The sequence below is a fragment of the Telopea speciosissima genome, chromosome 7 (assembly GCF_018873765.1).
Source record: "Telopea speciosissima isolate NSW1024214 ecotype Mountain lineage chromosome 7, Tspe_v1, whole genome shotgun sequence".
NCBI classification, from domain to species: Eukaryota; Viridiplantae; Streptophyta; class Magnoliopsida; order Proteales; family Proteaceae; genus Telopea; species Telopea speciosissima.
In genome coordinates, this window is record NC_057922.1 from 39,085,027 (window position 1) to 39,101,583 (window position 16,557).

Below are 16,557 nucleotides of genomic sequence, written 5' to 3' on the forward strand. Positions count from 1 at the left end.
GGTTGCTGGTATTTAGAATTTGAACTTTTAGGTTGAATTTCTTTTATTAAATTTTTGTTACCCAATGAACTAGTTGTTGAAGCCTCGAGTATTTCTTGCTAGCTGCTGCTGCTACTTCACCAAACTTGTTTATCTTAAAATTCTGTATAATTGGAAGTCTTAACCTTTTCTTGGCTCAGTTACACAAATTCTCCATTTGAATGAGAAACTTACACATTGGCAGGAGGGTGGGTACATATGACTGGGTTCAAAATTCCCATTCTAGGTTTAAAGACATTATTTTTTACAATGGAGAAGTGTATGGTATTACTTGCCAATTTGATCTTATGATTGTGGAGTTTGGCCCTCTTCATCCAATAGTAACCAGTTGTAACATTGTTTTTCCAGTGAAAGGGAAACTTAACTTTCCACATCCTAGTTGATTTTCAAAGTGTATGTCCAATAAAATTCATGTGGATATGCTTTCCTTTCCACATCCTTGTTGATTTTCATTGCTTACTTTGTTTGCAGTTTATGACAAGGATACATTCACACCAGATGATTGCATGGGAGAGGCTGAGATTGACATCCAACCCTTGGTCAGTGCTTCCAAAGTTCATGAGAATTCCACCATCCTTGAGTACATTGAGCGCGAAAAATGTATAGCTAACAAAAACAATGGCTTGGTAAAGGACAACATTATCAGCCTAGTATGTGGAAGGGTAAAGTAAGACATCACAATCAAGTTGTAGCACGTCGAGCGTGGAGTGTTAGAGATTGAGCTTGAATGTGTTCCTCCTAGTCAATGAGGCCAGATTTATTATTATGTAAATTCAAATGCACAAAGAGTTGTTTCTATAATGCCAACAACACACTAGAATTTGTATCACTGGATTCGTTTTGGGAAGATCATTCAACCCTACAATTGTGTGCCATTGAATCAGATATATTTGTTTGTATTCATAAATCTTCAATTAGCGTATTGGCTTTGAATATTATCAATTAAATAGAAAATCTTTTTTGTTTATCCCTTGTAAGCAAGGTTGAAAGCCTCAACATCATAGTTACATGGTTCTGTTTCAAGAGGAACTAAATGAGTAATACAAGTTAGTTGATAGGCAATGAACACCCAAGCCATTGTGAAATTGCTTGTGTTTTTTTTTTATTAGAGTGTTGAAAGGAAGGACAAAATCTTAGGACCAATTTTCTTTTAGGTTTTATTGTTCCCTCTTCCCATAATCAAGTTAGTCTGATGCACATATTATTAAAGTTTAGGAGCTCTTACTCTCTCTTATTGTTCTTCTAATTTTCTCTTCTAATCAGTATATCAAGTTAATTACTTCATCTTTATCATTTCAAATTTTTTTTAATTAGATTGTTGAGTGGAAGGATAGCATCTCAAAAGCAATTTTTTATTTTTATTTTTATTGTTCCCTCTTCCATAATCAGGTACGTATAATGCAAAATAATTATAGGTATTCATCTTCCTTAAATTGAAGATGGATATGGATTTTTGACTATATGTATGTACTTAAATTTAATGGAATGTATTCCCTACTTGGCTGTGACCTATTGCTATACGTTTTGCTTGGTTGAAGTAACATATAACCACTTAGACCCATTGATTTTTCTGTAAGACTCCATCAAGAAGGGAAACAATATTGGTTTATAGATCATAGTGCCATCAGAGAAAATGAATTGAATCTACTGTGCCAGCAGAGAAAATGAATTTACACCACCAAGCACCAACCAAAATTGTGGAAGCATGGTACAAAAAGTGATATATATTGGCAATTGGTTTATGTAGCTGGATAAAATAAGTCCTGAGAATAATAACTGAGATTTAAGAGACTAGGTAAGTTAAAATGTTTCAAGGTTTCACCACTGGCTTCATTCACAGTAACTTCAAAGCTCCACCAAGTACTTACAACGAAAAATGAGAGGATGAAAAATAAAACCACAATTCTCCTCCAGAAGCAAGAAAAAAAATAATGATATGGGGTAGCTAAGTTAAAAAGCTTCAAAACACAACAGTCTCTCCTTCTTTCCTTCTTTCCTATTCCTAGCTATCATTTCAACAATCTTTAACCATTCCATAACTGCAAGCCTGCCACAAACAAATGATTACAATCAGCATTTTTCTTAGATATCTAAACAACCCTAAGAGACAATGCATTTAATTGGAGGAGAGAAATTAAATCTACCTATCTTATGTCAACTAAACATTCAGATCAGGAAATAAGTTCATTGATGAAGCTTATTTTTCTGAAGGTATGGAAGACTGGGAGGCAAATAGATCAACATTCGCCTACACATGAAGCAAAAAAATATTAACAAAAAATTGACAAGGAATTATCCTACAATGAGTATATAATTAAATTATCAAAGCAACACCTGAGAAATAGAGACTTGAGAGGAATTTATACAGTCCATAGAATAATCAAATGAACTCTGTGCCTATGCATAAAATGTCGCTTAGTTAACCACAAAAACTGAATCGCATAATTTAACTTTATTAAATCAAACAATGAATAGAAAGTACCTGAGATGCAACTATTTTTTTTTATTTCTTTCTCTTTTTTGGTTTTTCTATACAACTTTTAATTCTTTTACTTGGATTGGAGCCCGGCTTCTTCTTCCTCTCTTTCTTTTTAAGCCCTTTCACTATATATAGATTTAAATCCTCCGTTGATTCTTCTTCATTTAAGTTTGGGGCTTGCCGAGAAAGATTTTCTAATTGTTTACACAAATCACTAGCAACATTGTTCACCAATGCATATCCCTCAGTTGAATTGGATGCTTGTGTAGCAATCTTTACTAGTTTAGGACAAAGAATCCTATACCGTTGTGTAAAATCCAAATTAACATCTTCCTCAACTTCTTTTCCACTGATATCTTCCACTACCATTTTTCTTGCCCCATGTGTCCATCTATTCAAAATGTATGCTTCAGGAATAACCTTGATATCTAATCTTTCCATAATCTTCATAACATGACAATATAGGATGCCAAATGACTCAAATTTCTTGCAGTTACATTCAAGTATATACTCAGATGGATTACATTCAACTTTATATCCCACCCCAGCTGAACTAAAAACACCAACAACATACTTTTGGATGGTATTACTTTCATCTTTCTCTTTTATGTAGCACATACCAAATGATTCATATTCATCATGAAATAAGCCGAATATCAAAGGAGTGTATACTTTTGATGCCTGTACCATTATGGGTGTGTGCTTATATGCGTTCTTTGGCAGCTTATTTCTTGAATCAAACTCAGCCTTCAATTCATTAGCACGCTTATCATTCACTACCCGCACAAAATGCTTAAAAAATTGTACAATATCTAAAGTGCACTTTGTATAATCCTTCAAGTCTGCATTTATGCTTTCACTTAGCTGTGTACTCCGCATACCTCCTGTAAATGTATTCTTCATATAACATCTGGTCTACTTATGTTTAAGCCCATAAATACGATCCAACCATGAACCATTTTTAACCTGATAGTCGAACCTTAGTTGTTCCCATGCATTCTCAAATTGTTCTTCCTCATCATATTGATATATATATGCATTTTTTCAGAACTGATAGGAAGTTTGACCCGTCCTTCATTAAGTTACCTAGATGCTTAATCCCATGCTGCATCAAATGCCAAGTACACAGACCATGACATGTTGCAAGAAACACTTTTGAAATTGCATTTGCCATTGCAACATCTTGATCTATAAAATTTGTTATAGGCTTCTTTTTTCCATGACTTTCCAAGAAAGTCTCAAACAACCATTTGAATGATTCAACCGTCTCATCATATAAAAGAGCTGCCCCAAATATAACAACTCCTCTGTGATGATTAAATCCACAAAAAATACCAAAAAGCCTATTCTCATTGTTTATACAAAAGGTTGTATCAAACGTCACAACATCACCAAAAAACGCATAATCTATTACCATTCTCGGATCGGCCCAAAAGATATTAGTTATCTGCTCTTCTGTATCCAACTGCAAGTTGTAAGTAAAAGAGGGATTGAGCTTGGTTTGTTTCACAAAATATCGTAACAAACTCCCCGGTTCACCATACTTTTAATCACGCTGACGTTTAGTACGGAGATAATTGTAATGATCGGCTCGGGTATAACCAAGGCTCTGTCTCCCACCTGCCTGGTTGCCCATGAACTCAAAAAAAGGCTTAGGTTTAATTCCAGAATTATCAGCCAACTAAATTTCAGAGGCATGTACATCTGAAATGATCCGTTGTGACCGCATCATGTGGGTGGTAGATGCTAAATGAAACTCATGATTATGCTCCTCAACAAAATCTTGGCATTCGTATTTTCCAGTTTTCAAAAGAATTATTCCCATATGAGCAGCACAATTAGTTCTCGTCTCTGCTCAAGAGTTACTTGCATCATCAACACACTTGTCCTTTGGCCGAATACCTTGTTTACTACAAACAAATCTCATCGAAGTTGTCACATTTTTATCATTCTTGCTCTTATTTATATAGTCTTTTCTGATACTAAAACCCAATCTTCTTCCGTAACTGTTATAGAACTCATATGCTTCATTATCATGATCAAATTGCATGCCAATGAAAGGCTTATCCGGTGTATCTAATGGATTATCCATAACCCACCTAAAGAGTAGCAAAGTATATAAAAACAACAATGATAATTCTCAAAATTAGAGATTCATAAACACACATGAAACCTAAGAAATAGACAATACAACTAAGAATAAGAATATAAAAGCCATAGATGTAATGAAACAAGAAACAATAGTATTTTTTGTCAATCTTAATGTTGAACCATGACAAGGTTACAAGCATGTCTATAGCCTATTCTAGATCTCCAACACTCAATCTTCAAACTATCCCATAACCAAATCCAAGCCCAATTTCCAAAATCATGCTAACTTTAACTCCAGCCAGACTCTACTCATTTTGAAGATTTTTTCTAAAGGAAAATTTATAATATTTCATTGGGGTCATTGGACCAATTTAAAATAAATTTGTCATCACTTATGAGAGGGCAAAGATGCTGGAAGATTTCCTTCTTCTTGCTCCTCCTCTACTAAATTCATCGCTTTGTCTTTTTGTGATCTGAATCTCTCTGAACTATCAAAAAACTGCTACATAGGCAATCCATCAACCTCTGAGTACTTCTTACAACACAAGTACTTCCTGCTTGTATGTTGGGACTAGTCTATGATTTAGCTTAATCCCAACCTCCATACGTATTTCCTAATTAGCTTCATTGTTTGACAACTGAACACTAGCAACAGCTCTTTGATGCTTTATGATTGCTCTTGTTAGCAAGTCTTTGAAAGTACCATGTTACAGATGATGGTCACAGAAACAGGTTTGTTTTTTTTGGAGGAGGTGGGCAAGTAAGAAAACCATTATCATTCCCTGCCAAGAACAAAATACTTTCACTATTCTTATCGTAACTTTTACAATGATCACTTACAGCAGAAAGTATTCAACTTTACACTAATTCAGGGTAGTTTTCAAGGCTTCTCAGACTTGGATTCTCTGTGTGGAAAATAGATCAACTACATTCTGTTAGATATAGAAAATAAAGATAGAACACGGCAAGTTTAGATGGTTTGGCATCACTCCTACATTCAGCAGAAGAGAAGAATCTTAGTAACTCACTACAAGAAATATGATTTTTCGCGACGGTAATAAATTGTCGCCAAAAATAGATATCTGTCGCTAAAAATATAAGCAACGGTAAATTTAACCGTCGCCAGTCCGTCGGCTAAACTGGCGTCGGGGAAAATCGCGACGGTAAAACTGCTACCGTCTAGCAAAATCATTTTTAGTGACGTTTTATATTACCGTCGCTAAAAATACATTTTCCACGACGCTTTATGTTTTCGTCGCTAAAAATATATTTATGGCGACATTTATGCTTTCGTTGCCATAAATATATATTTAGCGACGAAAACATAAAGCGTCGTGGAAAATGTATTTTTAGAGACGGTTTTAATCGTCACTAAAAATGTAAATATTAGATGACGGCCTTTTGTATACCGTCAGAGAAAATCTAATTTATACGACGGAGAATTAAATAACTGTCGGTAAAAAGAAATCTTTAGCGACGGTAATAAGTTTACCGTCGGCAAAAATTATTTTTTTGTTTTTTTCATTTATAATTCAGAAAAGGATATTTTCACCTGCAATTACATCTATATATAATATTCATTCCATAAAAGAAAAACTATTAACTACAAAATCCATATAAACATTGCATTAATTCATTGCTTTCCATTAACACAAAAACTCAAAAGGCTAGTATTCCTTTAAAATTCACTTTCAATCATCTTGACACCAACAAAAAAACCCGAGAGAAAAAGTTTCTAGGCAAAGGAACATCATAATCTAGTACTCCTTCCAATAAAGTACTTCATCATCGTTGCTGTCCACATTGCAGATCAAGAACATCATAATCTAGTCCTCCTTCCAATTTTCATCCTTTCGAATTTCATAGTTGGAACTTTCTAGCTTCTAACTTCATTGGACCTGAAGGAAACATAGATGAACAAATTACACATAAGTAAAAATCCTTTGAAGGACTAAAAGAAACAAAAAGAGATCATCTTGACAAGTCATCATCTTCACACTAAGAAGTGGCAAACCATATCCAACTTTCCAAGTCATCATCTTGACACTTTAATTTCATTGATAATGCCAAACCAAACTAAACTACCATTTTTAATCACTAACACCACATTTAAGTAAATATAGGTTGTATTTCCGACATCAATTCCATAAAGTTCAAACAACATAACCGGAAAAATGAAAAAAAGGAATCATGATATATATTCCAACAGAGAAAGGAAACAAACATACGTACAAGTGCGAAAACCTACTTACCAAGGAAGACTCCAAGGAGTGAGATTCAAAACCTACTTACCAAGGAAGACTCAACAATTTCTTGAGATAGCTATTGCATCCCATTCAAATCTAATTAACTGTCTCAAGCTAACTCAGTGGGTACTAAGGCTCTGAGGAGAATATGAAATGTTGAATAAAAACAAAAGTAGGCCTACAAAGATACTAATACTCAATTTCACTTTCTCAAACGGATTTAGTGCATGGATTTATACCCCAATTGAAAGCTTTCAAACTCACATTCCCCCACTTGGATCCCATAAAAAGAAACTAATGGGGGAGAAGGGGAGCATGGTTGTCTTCTTTTCACTTTCAGATAGTGTCATTGCAAGCTTGCATCCTCCATCCAAGGAGTGGAGCTCAGAAAAGGGCCATATGTTTAATCATCAAAGAAAAATTCAAAATTTTCATACTAATCTCTTTCGTTCTTCCTCTTTCATTTGATAATCAGTTATATAATGCCAAATCCATACACTATTAATGCCAATTGCTTAAAACTGTTAAAGAACTCATTCATGGATTTCAAGAAGGGTGAGGAACCCTCTTAATAAAAGTAGTATATCAGATTTTCTAAGCTGATCAATTCCCTGTTGGGAAGATAAGAGAACAGGTAGGACCCCAAGAAAAGGGAGTGCTACTAAGCCCTATAACTGAGCACACACCCCCCCTTTGTTGCCCAATACCTGAGCACACACACCCCTTGCTGCCCAATTTGACCTGAACACACATCCCCCCTTGCTGCCCTACACCTGAGCACACACACACCCCTTGCTGGCCAATACTTGAGCACACACCCCCCTTGCTGTCCTACACCTGCACACACACCCCCCTTGCTGCCCTACACCTGAGCACACACACCCCCCTTCCTGCCCAATACCTGAGCATACACCCCCTGCTGCCCAATACCTGAGCATACCCCCCCTTGCTGCCCTACAACTGAGCACACCCCCCTTGCCGCCCTAAATCGAGCACACACCCCTTGCTGCCCAATACCGAGCACACACTGAATCGCCTTTGTTAGTGTCCTATTCTACTTTGCAAATAGACAAAATCCCCCAAATCTCATCAAGGATGCTCTTGGATGGGGGTTTTAGTAATCCAACTTGGATCTCCTTGTGGAGGGAAGCAGCTCTTGATCTCTCCTTCTTTGGGCTTTGAAAAAGAAGTTCATTTTCAGGCAACTTGGTTTAATCCTCAATTTCATGAGTTTCTAGTTTCTAAATGGTAAGGTCTTGGTAACCAAAATTTGATTGTTCAGCTAAATGGAGTAGTTATGATGTACTTTAAGCAGTGGAATAGAGAAGTGTTTGGAATTTTATGTCCTCTAAAAGAATCTCTCTTTAAGAAATACCAGGAATTGGAACATAAGGAGCCTTTCCCTGATTCTGCAACTAAGCTAACAGAGATTTCCAACAACAGATGCATGTGAACCAAATAGGCAATCACTCAAGAGATGCGCTACAGATCCAAATTTCCCACAAATCTAAAAAACTATGACACACTGCACTACTGAATCAAATAGCAAATTAATTAGCAATTTGTCCACATAGCAATAATATGGTATTGAAATACTATGAGGATCCTGTAACATCAAAGCAATTGTATATTCCAATGAGGATGGGAATAAACATAGGCAATGAAGGAGGAGTTTAGGGATTTGAGAACAGGGGCATGTAGGTTGCTTCTTGGATTAATTGCCTGTAGTCATGAGGAGGCACAGTGACACACTTACATACACAATAACAACTTCCAAGTACAAACTTATCTCATCTTCTTATCAAAGCTCAAAAAGATGTAGAATAATCCAACAACTCCATATACATTACCCGTAAATCTTCCAAGTCCCTAAAGAGAGAGAGAGAAAGAAAAAGAAAAAAGAAAAAAAAAAGACCAAAAGATAACCCAACCTTCCCTTTGATCAGTCTTCAAATTTCTTCCTATCTATCTAAATAGTTGAAAATCATTAAGTAGGTCTAGTTGAGGACAGGTAATTTAACATACAATTTTTTGGTGTCTGAACCTCTAGTCCCTTATTGTAGAAGTAAGGATCCTTGTATAGAATTGATTTTTACTCTCCCCCCTCCCTCCTCCCCTCACCCCCACAGTCCCTCTTCTTCTTTGGTGTCTATTTCCTCTGTTCTGAGATTGACTAGGTAGAGCTTTTAAGGATGAGTTCTACCCAAGTCCCTAACAATTGTTCCCTTCTCCTCCCACCCCCATGAACTGGCCCTGGTTTGTGGAAAGGATTAGAAGATGTGCCTAAGGGGTGGGGGTGAGTGAGTGTGTGAGTATGTGTAGGGGCAGCAAGGAGTAGGTATGGTTTGTGTGTATTTCTTTATAATGTTGTTATTGCATGGGTTGCTGGCCATGTGGCTACGAGTGTGCTTGGTTCAGATCCATGTGGTCTCAACCATAGCTATCAAAGGGAAGAGAAAAAGTAAAGAAGAAAATGAAAGAAGAAGAGTAGAATGGGAAGAAGAAGTTGAAGGAGACAAAATATAAGAAGTGTTGCGAAGAGATGGAGGCGGGAGCTGCTGCCCTATTGCGGCAGGGTGGAGGTCGACTTCCTCTTTCCTCTCCATGTGTGTTGTGATTCGGTGGTGGTTGGGGTGCTTTGTGGCCCCAGCCATTACCAAGTAAAAGAGAAGACTAAAGAAAAAGAAAAGAAAAGAAAAAACGAAAAAGAAGAAGAGGTAAATGATGATGGTGCTTGTATTTGTGTTTATTTGCTGTCCAGGTGTTTGTGGATATGTGTGTGTGGTTGGGTGTGTGTATGGGACTGTGTTGTATGTGTGTGTGTGGGGGGTGAAGGTGCTTGGTTGAGGTCCATGTGGTCTCAGGCATAGCTATAGAAAGAAAGAAAAGAAAAGAAAAAAGAAAGGAAAATAACGAGGACAGTTTTATGGCTTGTGTATGTAGTTGGTGGATTTGCCATGAAAGCAAGGGATTGTGGAATGGCACCTAACCCTTTAAAGTCATCAGGTGTGGTTTGGTTTTCTATCCACTTAAAATCGTGTTCTAGAAACTCTTCAACAAAATGAGGTGTTCTTATTTTGTGGCCACAAGAAAGAAATGAGGAAGGAACCTGCTGGAAAGTGTAGGTGAATGTCAACTTAAATGCCTCACACTCTTGTGTCACAAAGCATGCGATTCTTTCCATCTTATCCTTGTACCTAATGAACTGAAATTCATATTGGGTGTGCAGGACCATGCTGAATTTTATTCATAGACGATGATACATTTGGGACTGCGATCAATCATTGAACCTGATTCAAATACTGTGTAAATTGGTGCGGGTCTCCGATTTTTAGAGATTGATCAAATTGGAGCAGCAATACTAAAGGTTTGGCCCTAACACGTTTTGAATTCACCATTCTTCGGATTAAACTGATATATACACTGAAGGGAGGATGTAATGACTATAATGAATTTTTTGATATATAGATCTTAATTCTTTTTCTAAAGAAGAAATAGAGAATAGAGGGGAGGAATAAAAAGGAATAATTTTCCTCTTGCAAAGGCAACTATCTACATTAAGCCCATGTACATTGTTTAGAAGATTGAATCTCTGTCTTGGGGCAAAGGGTCGAGTACAATCTATGGATAGAATTTCTAGTCACGGGTTGCCCTTGGAGAGTAGCTTAGGGCCACCATTGGGTTTGAAGGGGAGGAGTACTTGAGTCAAGGCCAGTCTTGTTTGGTGGTTACATTCAATAATAACATTTAGAGCGACTTCTATGACTGAATTGTCTAAACTCCTTTCTGCTAATCTTGCTCTTGGGAGATTTCAGTGCACTCCATTCAACTTTTACACCTCTTAAAAATTTATTCAATTGCAAAATCTGTGTTCTAGAAACTCTTCAACAAAATGAGGTGTTCTTATTTTGTGGCCACAAAGAAAGAAATGAGGAAGGAACCTGCTGGAAAGACCAGGCATCGGCTACTCCACTCTTAATACTCGATTTGATAAAATGGAAGGTATAGTCAGGATAGATGTGATTGGATATGGTTTCTTTCCATGCTTTACATTCTGCATTTTTCATTGATAATGTGGATTGTGTAATACAGGAGCTCAATGAACTGGATAAACAGCTTTGGAATGTTAAAGCAACAGAAGCAATGGAGGCTTACAAAAAGGAGATGGAAGAATACAATCAATGTAATGTGATAATAGCTAACAACAACCCTAAGCCCTGAACACCCCAAGATTTCTGTTCATGTTCAAGTAGTTACTTGAGCATTGCATAACCCCTCTCTGGTGGGGGCTTATCTTTTATGCTAACCTAAAAATATATTTGTATTCGAAAGGTGGAGGCCAGTGTAATTTTTTTTTGTATAAGATGTAATTGCTATTTCAAGAGAATCACTTTTTCCAATTCAAATTTCCTCTAAAAATCTACAATCTAGTGCCTTATTTTGATGTATAAACTAAATCAGGCAGTGAGTGAATTCAACTTTCAAAGTACTGTATTTTGAATTTTAGATGCTTTTACCTAATATTTGAACTTAATGGTGATAGGATAGTTTGTAAATCATCAATAACATGGTTAAATTTTTGGAGTGAGCAGAAGAAACTCGAGAGAAGAGATAGCTAGCAACTCTGTCTCTTAGTGAAATATCCAATAAGTTTCATATACTTCTACTCACTTGTCTGCAAATCCAAAATGAAACAAGCATTGCAGGGCATGTACAAAATATTTATGTTGCTAACCTTCTCTAAATACATCGATAATTGAAAGAGATAAATGACAAGGATATGGGTTTGGATTTGTGACTTATGCAGGTTCTTTTGTGGTAGATAAAGTCAGTCAAAACACTGAAATTATCAATGGGAAACAGGTAGGTATTTTTTGTTTGAAATATTTAGGTTGAAATCAAGAGGACCATACCAAAGGGAGCCATTAACTCTTAAGGATTTTTGATGAAGAAGATCTTTATGGGTGGAGTTCCTACACCAGCATAATACAGGTATTTTCCTATTTCAGCATCGGATTAAAAGCTATTCTTAGAGTGAGTGAGATCGAGAGAGCCATACCTTGTAACGATCTTCAAGGCTTTAAACCCAGAAAAAAAATGCTCAACAAAATCCTGAAATGGAAACATTGCACACAACCTTAAATAGAGTAGGTGTTTTTCATCTTAAAAAACCTATTAAATATAAGTGCTCATTCCTCAAAGTAAGCGTATAGGAAGGACTTTACCACAATTGAAAGAAGAAGAAAAAAAAAAAATAGATGGATTTTACCCCTGAAATGCAAAAGCAGGCCTGTCCATCCCATAAGGTCCCCTTGAGATTAGCCATGTGGAAAAGCAATAAAGTGTGCATCTCAGCTTTATATTCCACCATGTATAACACTTCCCACAAGCAATGATAACACTTCAATTTAATCAAGCCTCATTTTTCCACAACCACCGTCTACCACCAATAAATCATAGACCATTAAGTAGTTTTTGAGAAAGGGCATATCCAGATTTAGAGACATTAGGAGTTCTCAAGGCCAGTCCATTCCCATACAAAGCCATATTCTGTACTACAGTGTAAGCTCTCTAATCAATTCTGAATACCTCATTGACATCTTTGTCTGCCATTCTATTTTAAAGCTCAGATCTTCACCATTGTGCTCCATTCCAGAGTTGCAGCCACTAGCCTTCATTGAACATGATCAGATTAAAATTTGAATGAGTGCTAAACTTAATTCCTCAGTAGGATTTGTTTTTGAATCTCTTTCATGATCTTGCTACTCATTCATCTTAACAACCTTTCCTCTTTGGAGTTTAAAAACAAAAAAGAAAAGGGGAGCACCCAATTCATGAGGCTCCTCTGTTGGAGTCAGTAATTTGAAATTTGATATTTTGTCTTGCTCTAATGTTTCAAATCAATTAGTTTATTCTTTATTTAATAGCATCTTCATATATACCTTGAAAAATAATTTCATGCTCGAAAGTATTGTTAAAATCCAAACCTTGAAAAGGCCTTTCATACCTTAAAACCATCACTATCAGAATCGTCCCCTCCCTCTCTCCCTCTTTCTTCCATTCTGTACTTCTCTTTGCAACCATAAAACCTTAAATGAACATTCTTTTGTTATAAGGTACTAGGAGGTTTCTCTTTCTTATCATAGACCCATTAGAGCTTCACTAGATGGAAGACTCTTGAGCCATTTACAAGCATTATTCCTGCTTCTTGTGGAGCAAAGTGTTACATGCAAATATGTTTGGTTTAAACAATACTACGACAAGTAAGCTCTCTCCCTGTGTTATTGGAACTGATGTAAATGTATGTTCATGGAAGCAAAAGAGAAAACCCAAGTTCTTCTAGGAATTCATAGGCTTCTTAGACTAGATATTTCTGTGGTTTCTTTGGTTTGTGAGTCCTTTCAGGAGGTTGCATCTATGCTGACATAAAAATGAAATATGAACTACAGGCACAATTTTATGCATTTTTAAATTTAACTTCTGGTGGTCATTTGCTATTCTATACTCTGTACATGCTATGGACATCTTGTTAAACATTTATCTGCAGTTATGTAGAAATACACAACTAAGAATTTTTTAACCCGACTCTGTTTGCATGAGTAACTAGAAATTTTCAGATTATTGTAATAGAAAGATCCTGTAGTAAACACAAGGAATCCTGGAAGGTTGTGTTTATGGATGAATTCACATTCTGAGACTAGTAGACTGCCATATGAAAACCTCCATGAACATAGATCCAAACCACGAGTTCGGAGGCACAAATGATTAGAAGGTTGCACCCAGAGATTCCAAAATCATATTGACAAAGAAATTGTTCGAGTTAAAACAAAAACAATCTAACCCTGTTCTTCATTGACGTACTGAAAATGGTTTGTCTCCCTACAAGTGTGACATGAGTACCACTATAGCTCAAATAGACTTTCTTACACTACGTACCCAACCTATGTGAGACTAAATTCCCCTCCTATTCTTGACCATAAAATGCACTCACTGCATTAGAGGCTCATTTCTTATGGCATAATCTCCTTTGATACGGTTGTTGGCATGGTTGTTTGATTCTTGACTGTTGGTTCCATGTAGCTTTAAGAATTTGACTGGACTGATCAACCAATGAACAGGTTCAACCAAACCAAGCAATTTTGTGTAGTCTTGTTGTAGGATTACTTGATTTTATTGAAAAACCAATTGGAACCGGACATTTCAAGGGAATCCTAATTAGAGTAGGGCTCAGAATCTAATTGCAAATGTAGGGTAAATTAACAACAACAAAAATGTAATCATATCCTATTTTAGAAAATAATTAGGAAATACTTTATTAGAGCTCAGATAAATGTTTAACAAAAGGCAAACAAATCTGAAATGTTCAGATCACAGGAGCTCAGAAACCATCCACAACCGAATAGAATATGATTAAATTTTCTACTGTTGGATTAGACTCTGAGATGTCAAACCCACGTGCTATATAAGCTTCTTCCTAAAAACATAGTGATTAATTCAAAAACTACCCTTCATGCCAAACCAATAGAAGCAACTAGGTCTGCACTACGGATTAGAATGAACTCCCAAGAAGTTGGGAGGTACTAACATATAAGTAGAGTCATTCTACGAGCAATGTGCCCCATGTCATCTAATTATAAAATTGAGTCGGGCTGGGGTTTTCCATTGAGATGAATCAAGTCTTAATACCATTCAATGCCTCCAACTCAGAGTACAAATCTAGGAAAATAGGGTGTAGATCTGCACTAGTATTCCAACAGTTCAAACTCAGTATAAGATATCGGTATCCATTAAACTTTATTGAGAAAGTTGAATACCAAATACGAGACAACAATATGAAGTATTATGGAAATTAGCACAGCAAACTAGTAGGAAAACTTGATAGAATAGGGGGCCACGAGTTGTTTAGATGCTAGAATAAAGCTGGTCTTTTGTTGGGGTAAATTAAGTTGAAAAATTGAAGAGATATAACAGTCGGGAATTCACCTAGAATCCCCTTTGGCATCTACCAAGTTGAACCTAAGAATCTACTCAGAGCAAGTACTGATTTGACAATGTGTAGTAGAAAACTAAAATATAATTCATATACTTATTGGGGGGTGGGGGGGTTTATGCCTTTAAATCTATTTATAGAATTGAGTGGACAATTTCAGACTCCAATATGGACTAACCAAAATCAAACCCAAAACTTAAAGTCCATAACTGAAAACAAAAACTAAGCTATCGACTGGCTGATGGAGACTCCTATTCCATCTAGAACATTAAAATAACTCTTGAAATTCAAGCTGGAATAATACTGACCTAATTCCAGCTTACAAAACTGAATAAACAAATCAAAAGTGACTCCTAATTACTACGCCAAGACCAGGACTGTATTAGATTCTTAAAGACAAAGAACCTCCATAGTAGGACCAGATTAGCTCATCCTTCTCTTCTTCTTCGATACTGCATCTAGAATAAATAAGTGTAGTATAGTAAGAAAGAGTGTAACGGCAAATCTGATCTCCAAACAACAGGGAAGAATATGGAATTGACTAAACAAGAGAGCACTTCGAATAAATCCCAGATATGAAATTTCTAAGTAAACATATGAATAAATAAGAAGATATGATTTATAGAAGTTAACTGGATAAGAATGAAAATAGAGGTGCTGCAGGGTAGGAAATAGGCGGAAGACTAAACGACATATTGGAAAATAAATAGAAAGTAGAAGATTGTAGAAGGGGAGAGAAGAACGAGGAATCCACAAGGAACCTCATAGCACTCAGAAATGAGAGGGGTGGAGATCTCGGGATTCTATCCGAGAGGAACAATCCATTTGCAAGTTCGGATGCCGGAATCCACAAGGAATCGAGAATCATAGTTAGCAAGGCGGGAAAGCGACCATGGCGTTTTAGAGGGGATAGAGGTTTATGGCGACAACGCCATGACGGCAAGGCATCCGCCATGGCGTCCAAGGCAACCAAGGAGCCTCGACACCATGGCGACGCCTTAATAACTATCTTGAGAATCTGCCCAAGCCACAATGCAAACCCTCGCAGCACTCACGAAAAGAAGTGGGGGGGAGGGTGGATTCTATTCCATAAAATGTGGGGTTGACTTAGTAGCCTTGCAATTTATTTGTAGACTAAGAAAAGGACCTTGGCCTCAATCAAATACTGATTAGGATTTCCTAAAACTAGTTTAAAAAATGAGAAAGCGAACTGCCACCAGCTATAGCAAGTAGCCTAACAGGACACTAATTAGGACTTAACATACAAAAACAGGTCTAATCAACTTAGATCGATAGAAGCGAGGTCAAGTCCGAGTATCTACAACCAAGTCTAGTTTGCGAGCGAAGCAGGAGACATTTAGTAACCAAAACAAGGTCATTGCACGTCAGGTTCTATTTTTTACGTGAGCACTCTTATAATGTGCATCAACTCTTTGACATAATAACCGGAGAATAAAATGCATAGAAGCCAAACTAGTCCACATGAGTTCGAAATTGTTTCAAAATAGCACATGACATGCAAATATGGAGGCAAACAAAGACAAATAAATTGTATACCTGTAGCCAGGTACTGAGCTGCATATCCATAGGTCCCCATGACTCTAGTAGACACATGGCTCTTATCACCAGTTGGACCATCCTTGGCCAAACCAAAATCGAAAGCTTTGCATTGTAGCTCGTGATTTTAATTTTCCAAAAAAGAGTTTAGTGTT

The 16,557-nt window shown here is 36.6% G+C and overlaps 1 protein-coding gene across 1 annotated transcript; it reads right to left on the minus strand.

The window, feature by feature from the left end:
- Nucleotides 1-2,063: 2,063 nt before the first annotated feature.
- LOC122668539 (protein FAR1-RELATED SEQUENCE 1-like) lies at nucleotides 2,064-3,397 on the minus strand. The gene is made up of 2 exons (XM_043865090.1): nucleotides 2,593-3,397; nucleotides 2,064-2,086 (listed from the first exon to the last, which is right to left on the minus strand). Exons 1-2 carry the CDS (start codon nucleotides 3,395-3,397, stop codon nucleotides 2,064-2,066), a joined length of 828 nt encoding a protein of 275 aa, XP_043721025.1.
- Between the last annotated feature and the right edge of the window lie 13,160 nt (nucleotides 3,398-16,557).

What these genes read in the sequence shown, in the direction of transcription:
- LOC122668539 (XM_043865090.1), bottom strand. Translation starts at nt 3,397, where the DNA reads ATGCGGAGTACACAGCTAAGTGAAAGCATAAATGCAGACTTGAAGGAT. An exon ending in GAAGCCGGGCTCCAATCCAA is followed by an intron (nt 2,087 to 2,592) that starts GTAAAAGAATTA and finishes TGTTTGTGGCAG; the next exon opens with GCTTGCAGTTATGGAATGGT.